General features: G+C 33.5%; 1 protein-coding gene across 1 annotated transcript in view; it reads left to right on the top strand.

Annotated features, from left to right (window-relative positions):
* LOC110442536 (astacin-like) overlaps positions 1 to 10,681 on the top strand; it is a 13,820-nt gene continuing 3,139 nt past the window's right edge. The window contains exons 1-9 of the mRNA XM_021486190.1: positions 1 to 105; positions 785 to 797; positions 1,088 to 1,138; positions 4,631 to 4,677; positions 4,991 to 5,069; positions 6,444 to 6,579; positions 7,175 to 7,353; positions 8,861 to 9,196; positions 9,616 to 9,633. Of these exons, the coding sequence (XP_021341865.1) occupies positions 43 to 105; positions 785 to 797; positions 1,088 to 1,138; positions 4,631 to 4,677; positions 4,991 to 5,069; positions 6,444 to 6,579; positions 7,175 to 7,353; positions 8,861 to 9,196; positions 9,616 to 9,633 (922 nt within the window). The 5' untranslated portion in view covers positions 1 to 42. The remainder of the gene's footprint in view (positions 106 to 784; positions 798 to 1,087; positions 1,139 to 4,630; positions 4,678 to 4,990; positions 5,070 to 6,443; positions 6,580 to 7,174; positions 7,354 to 8,860; positions 9,197 to 9,615; positions 9,634 to 10,681) is intronic.

Below are 10,681 nucleotides of genomic sequence, written 5' to 3'. Positions count from 1 at the left end.
TTTGTCCTCGTCAGTTCGTTGAGGAAACAGAAAGGACTCAAAATGCACCTTGTAGCTCTTTGCGTTGTTCTCTTCGGCGTTGTCGTAGCTCTGCCAGTGGATCAGGTTTGACATTTTTATTCAATGTTTAGTTTTATGTATTTTTTATGTCAAAGTTGAAATGTTTTTGCCGTTTGTTATTTTAAATGCATTACTTTTTAATACAATGCGGTTGAAGGATGAGTTAGATAACTTTATTTATAGAGGATTAGAATTTAGGAGAACACCTACCTATCTTCTAAAAGGTCATCTATAATATGCACCTGACTCTTACGTTAAAAACATATATTACACGTAAGTATATCATCATATTTCCTACATACACGTCTCTTGAATTTGATATTTGTTATGAAAGGTTTAAGAGGAGTATTTGTCACCACCGTTGGTTTGTGGTTTCATTTATGAAGGGTTAAACGGCGATTCATATTGGTATTGAATAACTGAACGACTCGCTGAATGTGAACTTTTACGATGAAGTTGTATACATTTTGTGCAAAAGTATAAGCAATTTTGAGTTAATTATCTGAGGGTGGCCATTTGGATTCCTTGAACTCGCATTATTTGTTTTCACATGAAGAAAAAACAACGTCACCATCCCAACAGAGATATGATGGTAGTTGGATATATATTCGTTGTCAATTTCCTATTGTACTTTTAGGTATAGATTGATGAATGACTCGTTATTTAAATCATGTTTCATGTATAAGCATGTTATGTTACTGATACTGAACTGTTTTATTCACAGCAGGATTCATTTGGTAAGTAATACAGTTATTATTTAGCCTAGTTATATAAATATTGTGTGGGGTTAACTTATGTGTATCTTCTAATGAAACGCTTCATATTTTGACTATGAAACATCTTTATTACTAAATAAAATTAATAAGTAAAAATAGTGAATAAAAAATCACGTGACGTTGACGTATATATGAAATTGGTTGAGAGAAATGTATTCATATCCGAACTAATTCATAAAACTTATATTGATTTCAAAAAAACGCTGTTGTGTATTATATTATACTTAATATTATTATTTACTGTTTTACAGTCGATCTCGGTGATGACTACGATGAATCATTTTATCCCGAAGAGAATCCAGGTAAGTTTATTTATATTTAAAAAATAAAAAAATAGATTATGAGTCACTCCCATGTTCTTTTAACTATTTAAAGGTTCATCAGGGGAAATATATGTATATATTTACATTTGCATGGCATTGTCACTATATAGCCTCTATGAAAGCTGTGTCGTTGATGGGACTGTAATTAACATGCAGCACGAGACACTATTCTTAGCGTATTAATACAACACTGACCGGAACTACAATATCCAATGTAAATAAACATGACGGCTGTTGAAATATCACCGGGAATTGGGAGACTTGACAATGTAATTGTAAATCTATGTGCAAAATAAAAAATAAAATAAAAATATTTTTATTACAACAAAAACAAGACCAAGGTCTGCAATATCGTACAAAATGCACATCGGTTGAAATCACCAATGCCGGCAATGGAAACCATTTAGATCGCCTGTTTCACTGCACTGATCAACAGGGGTTCGTTACAAATGTCTGAAATACACATATTCTATAGACCTACTGACACATATGTTACAGACCTACTGATATGAATCACAGCACAGATAAACATTTCAGACATTTGTAACGAACCTCTGACCTGTGCTCCGTCTCAAGATCACTCACTCGCAGCCACGGTTACCTCAGTTTCTGATCACGACATGTCAAATTACGAGGCTGTTATAGAACCTACCGACTGTAGTCAGATTCCCATACAATCAGCAAATACATTCACGTCTGGATTCTTCACAAAATGAGTATAGAGAAACTTTCGAATTAACTTCTTCGTGGAGGTCAAGGTCGGATTCACGGTGTTCACTGTATTTATCCATGTGCAAAATTTGTTCCGGCGGAAAATCGGAACAATTTAAAATCTAACTTTCAGCTCAGATTTCTATTGATAAACTTAAGTCATCATATAGACATATCATACACAATTGTATTGATACTGAATTGTGGAATAAAATTGAGGTGTTTGTTAAAATTTCAAAGTACTACTTTGTTTGCCAATCAGCACACGACAATACGCTGTTCAAATTATTGAACGAAATTGCGTGGACTGTCGATAAGGCGGACATTTATTAATTTTAAATATGAATTATCAGTTAAAAAAAAGAGCATAAGAGGCAGAGAAAACGTAAATATAAGTATTGAACTGATTTTGTATGGTATTTATGATCTATTTGAATGACACAGCTTTGCAAGCAAACAACATAATGCGCGCTACAGTTCAATGCTTAAATATATTCTAAATGGCTTTACATAGTGAAAGATTTTTTCAGGTAAACACTATCTTAGTTAATAGCTCGCAAGTCTTATAAAATTGATAGAAGAACATGCAGGTCTATACTATTCCAAAATTAACAACGTGTGATTAAGTTTTACTATGATGCGATTTCTTAAAATATATTGTGCTAATCTCTTTCTTTTTAATGAAATGCACGTATTCTCGTTAATTTTTCAATGATTGCTGATTGCGAATTTAAGAATCTTGAGACACGTCAAAGAGAGGTGTATAAATTCGTTCCTGATCAAGTGCACGCGAATACGCAATTCAAGAAATTTGCAAAAGTATGTTTATTGCGACAAAAACATAAATCGATTTTTTTTGTAACTTAAAAAATTTATTCAGATTTTTCAAACACATACGCATGACAAATAATGAGAAACAAGTCTGCAAATTATGACAGGAAAAGATGGGTAATTGTACAGAACACTTGACTTATATTCAAGGTCACAGGGGTCAAATTTGTTTAAAATCTTTAAACGACCTCTTCTGAATAACCATGGGTACCAGGATGTTTATACTTTGCAAGTTGCATCCTGAGATGAAAGGCTATAAAATATGTTCAACATAATGACTTCGTTTGACTTTCAATCACAGGGGTGAAATGTTTTAAAAAAGATAAACAGGGTCTTTTGAATGAATTTTAATTATAAATACTGATATTTTGCCTGTAGCTTTATTTTAGATCACTTTTAAGGTTACAAGTGTGAGATTTATACCAGGTGAGCGATGCAGGCCAGTTGGGCCTATTGTTGCAAATAATCATTGCCACAGTTGGCTAGTAGATCTATGTTAACGTAACTTTTTGAAATAGCTTGTCATTTAGCCGTGGTCTGAAAATGCCTTCTGATCCAAGATAATGTTGATAAATCTATAAATGCTTTTAAATTAATCATTTTTAAACCACCGTTAAGGAAATCTTGGATAATAACTTCTCTTTTGACTTTGTCTGATAAACATAATTATGTTGTTGTACATTTTTCTGTGTGTGTACATTGTAATGTTTATATTGAGTGTTACGTTTGCTGATAATAACGCTCGCCTTTTCTACCACTTATGTATTAATATGATAGTATTTTTTGTTTTAATTTCTGTATAAGCCTAGTTATTGTTCCGAGGCCTGTATTGTTGGACCGAGGTGAAGGCCAACAGAGCAGGTCGAGAATATACGATTGTCGAGGTAGAAATTTACGAGTTTCGGGGACCGTTCGTTTTGCGCGTTATCTGTATTGGCCTTATTTTCCTGTATATGCCATGTTTTTCTATATTGAGCAACGTTTTGGAGATGTATTGCTCGGGCAAATTTCCCTGATTCTCGACAAGATCACGCTGGTGAAATACTAAAACTTATTTCCGTGATAAATTGTAACGTAAAATGTATTCGTAATTCTATCTTTACAGTGCGTTAAAATAAATATAAGTATCTTTTAATGTTTAACATTATATTTGATTCATTTAACAACGTATATTTTATACTGAAGCATGCGGTGAGATTTTTTTATCCTGAATAATTCTGTGATATTTCAACATATATATTGTTGTCTTGAACTATAGGGTAAGGCAAACATTCTCTCAGTTAATTAATGCCTTATCCTATAATTATAGAGTCATCAAACAATATGACACAATATTTACAGTCTACACGGTCATTCACTCAATAACCATTGTTCCCGTTAACTCGAGTTATCATCTCACAACCTGACTTTAGAACGTAACATAACGTAAACAACAATACAAGTGGGCGAGACACAATTATATGACGTCATCAACAGTAGATGTGGGTGGAGTTAACCATGTCTGATGCAAATTTCAGGCTGTTACTTTTATTGAACCGATCACACGTTAATGCGTTTTGAAATTGAATGTGTATCCCCCCAACTGACTAATGACTAAAATAGTTGTGAAACATCCACAGAAAAGTAATGTAAATATAAGGAATAGTTTTCTATTTTGGTCAGGTTATGTGGTGATAACACAGTTGAGCACGTTTGAATTAAATAGTTTCTAAGCAATTACACGTTTATCTAAAGTCATAGGACTGTTAATGGCATGAACAATGGTGGATGATGGATGGGATGATTTAAAATCTACCACAGACAATTTAAAAGACATAATGCGTCGAAAATTTCTTCTTCAAATAACAAATTTTGATTTCCTTGTTACAGTGCATCTAAGTAAACATTATTAATTTATCCACAAGAAAAAAATGCTTTCTCTTATAACAGGGCTATTTGAGGGCGATATTGTTCTCCGAGGAGACCAGAACCCATCTGTGAGTATAAACAAAGCTGTCAATATCTTATACGAAAAATCATACTTTCGTCAAAAATCAGTTAGTTACAGGTAATACGTCAAAGTCATTATAATTAAGACAGATATGGTGGTCCTGTCACTTATGTAATTGAGACCATATAGGAAAACATCGTTATTCTGCCAATATCTAAAACCAGTAAAAGTTTGATGTAATAAAGATGATACGATATATTTAGAGAGATGTACAGAGGATTAACAAAATATCCGTAAACTGGGGCATTTCCTGTCAGAAATATTTTCCGTACATTGTAACAATTGTGAATTAATTGCAGCACAAGAATGCCATAGTGGGATCCTACCATCACTGGCCAAATGGAGTGATTCCTTACTCTGTCCATTCATCACACAATAGTAAGTCGTTAAATTTACCTTAATTTGTTTTGAATATCTTCCGAGTGTGTCTACAAGCGATTCATATACAGCTGTAAATATTTGTATTATTATTTATCGTGATTTCGGTCGGTTTATTTATTTAATGCTCGTAAATTCCAGCTAGATACATTATCGATGCTAGCATTCCAATAATGTTATCTAGATAATTGATTCTTACGCTATTTAAACGCTATTAAAATAATTTATACAATTCATTAATTCCATTAAAATGTTTGATACAACTTGTAAAATACCATTAAATTGTGTCAGTAAACACTAATGCTGTTAAAATACTTTTAAGATATATTTACTAATGTTGTTCCAACGTTTTAAGGATGTAATGAGGAATGTTATGTTGATTAACAAAATTTAACAGGTCACGTGATATTGTAAAAAATCTAAAGGTGCAATCACCTGTGTGTGTGTAATATACACACCTTACAGATTACATAATATTCACACCTTACAGATTACATAATATACACACCTTACAGTTTACATAATATACACACCTTACAGATTACATAATATACACACCTTACAAATTACATAGCATACACACCTCACAGATTACATAATATACACACCTCACAGATTACATAATATACACACCTTACAGATTACATAACATACCGCCTTACAGATTACTTTATATGCAGACCTTACAGATTACATAATATACATACCTTACAGATTATATAATATACACACCTTACAGGTTATATAATTTACACACCTTACAGATTACATAATATACACACCTTACAGATTACATAACATACACACCTTACAGATTACATAATATACACACATTACAAATTACATAATATACACACCTTACAGATTACATAATATACACACCTTACAGATTACATAATAAACACACCTTACAGATTACATAATATACACACCTTACAGATTACATAAAATACACACCTTACAGATTACATTATATCCACACCTTACAGATTACATTATATACACATCTTACATATTATTTAATTTGAAATTAACCAGTACCCCCTTTTAATTGATTAATAAGGGGGTTTTACACACCTGCCCCTCTGTTACAACAGTAGCTAAGATAATTTGGATTTCCAACTTCTTTGCTCTTAGCATCACCGATGAGTCATAGAAGGAAGATATAGCTGTATGATGCAGTGTAATTATTGTTTGGCACACATTATCTATTGCTTAATTTAGGGGTGCAGTCATATGTGTGTATGTGCGGTAGGTTCATCTTTATGTTAGTTTGATATCAACATTGCACCAGCGCCATTCAGTGGTGTCTGTTCATATTACATTGATGCTATTTAGATGCCTGATGCTAATGAACTATGTTTTGTTTATCAGCTGCAGCACATAAGGAAATCTTCGCCAAGGCTATGGGTGAAATCATGAACAAAACTATGGTCAACGGTAAAAAATGCATATCCTTTGTTCCCCGAAGCAGTGAAAACACATACATCCAGTTTACTTCCGGATCCGGGTAAGTCTGACGTCATGCAATAGAAGTCTGTAACACAACAACCATTTGTGGTGCAGGAAATACCGATTGTCGAATGTCTTCATTTAACCTGGGTTTTTTTGTACCATTCCCGTTACCCTAATCACACTTACAAAACACTTTCGCTTTTAAAATACACATTTAAATCTGCAGTCGAGCAAATCAGAATATTTTTTAAAGGGTTCAATTAAAACTATTTGATTCTTTAATATCTAACTATTTGAGTCTGCTTTCAAGACAAAATGATCTTATTATTTCTTAAATGATAAACGAAGAATTACATCGGGTTCTAACTATCTTAAAAAAATAAACAACAATAACGCCGTGGTGGGGTGGGGGTAGGGTGTTTAACGACAACCAAACATTTAAATAATTGATAAATCACGAATTTATATCATGAAGTGAATTGTCTCCTTTACCACGATTCAGTTATTTTGACTGTTTGGGAAAAAAACGTTGAGAAAATTTTATTGTTATCACATTTTGTAGCTGGTTTATTTCTAAAACGCAATTTAATGTCAGTGCATATTTAAATAGATTTGAAATGACATTTCCTATTTAAAATTTATATACATAGCTGCCACACCCCTATCGGATACATGCACGGCCACAGGTCTGACGTCACTCTGGGACGTGGATGTTTACGTCATGGCACCGTCATGCACGAGATCTTGCACGCGCTCGGATTCTGGCATGAGCAAAGCCGAGCTGATCGTGACAACTACGTGACAATCAACTGGAATAACATTGAGCATGGTAAATCAAAGTCATGTACACAAGCAATGTTTACGTCATAAAACATGTGGTCTTCTACGAATACGTCAAATATTACTGTGTGAATACAATTACACAATCGAATGAAATTTTGATTCCAATGAAATATGGGCTATATTCTTACTATAAAAACTAACTAACAATTGAAAACCATGGCCCGGTCATCTGAAAATATTTTGAGTAATAACACCCAAGAGGTTGCGACTAACAAAGAGGAACGGAAATCGGTTGATTTCCAATTACACATTAGTTTTAGTTATATTTTGAAGTAAGTTCAATGGTTCATTTTTTCTTAAATGGCAAACTTATTTGTGTGATATATAAAACCCATTGATTGACTCCTTCCCTCAATTCGATTGGTTGAAATCCGGATGTGGAATGCGGTGCTTTAGAGATTGACTTCCATTGACTCTGTTCTCCTGCTTACAAGATTGCAAGAAGCTAGTATGCTGAAATTTACAATAAATCGAAAAAGCAACATCAAAATATCTTAATAATTATAATACAAATAAATACAGCGGTGTGTTCCACAGAAATTCCACAAACCGTTTATATTATTTATTAGGATAAGCCTTCTCGAGTTAGGTAATTTTCAATTTAAAAAATAGACAGTTGAGTTTCAGGGTTCTTCGGTCAAGGTCAAGGTCACCGTTGCTATTTTTTTTTTAAATCCTTGTCAGCGATCTAGAGGCTTTATTCCTTGAGGGATTTGGATCAAACTTCACACAATTACAAAGGACCAAAATATCTCGGACAAGTTTGAGTTTCAGGGTGGTTGGGTCAAGGTCACCGTTACTATTTTTAGAAAATCCTTGTCAGTGTTCTGGCGGCTTCATTCCTTGAGGGATCTGGATCGAACACACAATTACAAAGGAAAATAATATCTCGGACAAGTTCGAGTTTCATGGTTGTCGGGTCATGGTCAAGGTCACCGTTACTATTTTTTACAAAATCCATTGTCAGCGTTCTGACGGCTTCATTCCAAAGGACCATAATATATCATACAAGTTTGAGTTTCAGGGTTGTAGAGTTGAGGTCAAGGCCATCGTTACTATAAATACAAAATCCTGGACAAGTTGTTGAAGCCAGTGAGGGACTGATGATCGATATATTATAATCGAACATCGATCGATTTGTCCTGTTCGATTCCGATTATCGATATCAAATTTCATAATCGATATAATCGGTTCATTACTGAACTTTAGGTGTCAAATGGACATTCCTTTATTCTGATTTTTTTTTTACAATATGATTGATGGTAATGTAGAATAGAAAAATTACATTAAAATCAGTTACAAGCTAATTGTATACTTTTCATTTTCCCAAATTAACACCAAAGGGCAGCACCATTTTTATAAATCATTACAGTGTAATAGCTAGCAGGGGTCGGTAGGTGACATATATTGCTTTAGCAATACTCAGTTTGATTGTGTAACCTCTGTCTATGTGTTACAAAAAAAGTTCACTGCACATTTTGTACTGACCACAGGTCACGAGGGTAACTTCAACAAGTACGTGCTGGGACGTACCATTGACCACCTAGGTATGCCCTACGATTACGGCTCCGTCATGCACTACAGTGCCTACGCCTTCGCCGTGGACAGGAGCCAGATGACTATCATTCCTAAACAACAAGGTGTCACCATCGGTCAGCGAGTCCGACTGAGTGACCAGGACGCTAAAGAGATCCAGATTTACTATGGATGTATCCCCCGTCCCGATGGTCATGCTACGACAGCTCCACTCCACACCTCAGCCCCACACCACACATCAGCCCCAGTCGCTACCCATACGCCTATTATCACACACATTTCATCAACACCCCGTAAGTTTGATGTTGTTACTATAAATCTACTTCTCATGAACTGAATATAAAGTTTTGCATGAATTAAGTACTGAAAGATATATACAATTACATTATGTTTAATTTCGTTGATCAATATTTTCTGTTTTAGATGGAATTTATTGAAACAAATTAACAGTTTGAATGCATTAAAGAATAACGTAAAAGTTCATCAAACTATATTCTCTTCAATCAGACATCTGTGTCAGCAATGTTTTATTATCATTTTAAACTCTCTTGTTCAATCATTAATAACATACAACCACAACAGGTTTTATTAATTATTATTAGTAGCACTAAATCAACCATGAATCGTCTGTATATGGTGTAAATGTTATTAACATACCTACAGTTTATCTATGTACGACTGTCAAATTGTTTATATTCTCATATTTCGACAGATCCCGTCACAAACGGTGGTAAGTATTGGATGATACTAGCAAGGAACATTAACATAGAAAAATACCACTGAAGGATGTATGTTGCCTTATAGTAATGCTTTACTCCTTTACAAAAGAGTTTCACATGGAAAATATGAAAAATTACTTTGTGATTAATTATTTTCATTCGTTAAAATGTAACGATCCATTCGAAAAGTACACAGGTATACATGCATAAAACAATTAAGTAACGATTTTTTGATGAGGGTGATAGGTGAAAGATATCATACAACAAATAAATTGCTCAGTTTCGTGTTGTCTTTTTTTCACGGATTATCAAATATCTTGAATCATGAACATATATTATGTACTTATAAATTTTCGAAGCAATTCGATGGCCATTATATGACATTTGTCATCTGACAGTCGTGATTTATCGCGCTCAATAATCTCTTAATTACCTTCATCGTGTTACAACATAATGGTATCATTCATATTCATGTTACAAATCACTTCAACGGTCAAGGTTGCAGGCAATTTTCACAAACAGAAGTAAGCAGCAAATAACAAACTTATTCTTTAATATAAATAGTCGGATTTCCTACGAAATTTACGATTTTTTGTTGTTGTTTTTTCCTTAAATGAAGTGATTATTTCCAACTCATACTAGTGCTACTTTGTAGTTAAATGACACTCGAAGCCAACAGAATATCCGGATCGAAATTACGGAGGAAATCTTTTTCACTTACCACCGTCATAACAACATGCGAAATACAAAAAAAACAAAAATATATGAATATGTTTGTGTGTAAATGTTTGTATTAAAAGTTGATTACTTTTCCATTTTCTAATCAAATTTGATTCATACGAATTCAAGGCAAATTAAATCGATAAAATACTGCTTTTTAAATGCACTTCATAACTTAAAAGAGAATAGTTTATCAACTACATTTTCTTTTTTCCCTACAGAACCATAAGATGCCGTGCTTTTGTTATTTTGATGTGTCATGGTTTAAATCTGCAATATATTTTCTAATTTGTAAAATGTGAAGGTCAAAGGTTGGATTTTGTGTTGGGGGGGGGGGGG

The sequence above is a fragment of the Mizuhopecten yessoensis genome, unplaced genomic scaffold (genome assembly GCF_002113885.1).
Source record: "Mizuhopecten yessoensis strain PY_sf001 unplaced genomic scaffold, ASM211388v2 scaffold716275, whole genome shotgun sequence".
Taxonomy (NCBI): domain Eukaryota; kingdom Metazoa; phylum Mollusca; class Bivalvia; order Pectinida; family Pectinidae; genus Mizuhopecten; species Mizuhopecten yessoensis.
Note: the sequence above shows the minus strand (reverse complement) of the source record. Positions and strands in the feature narration are given on the sequence as shown.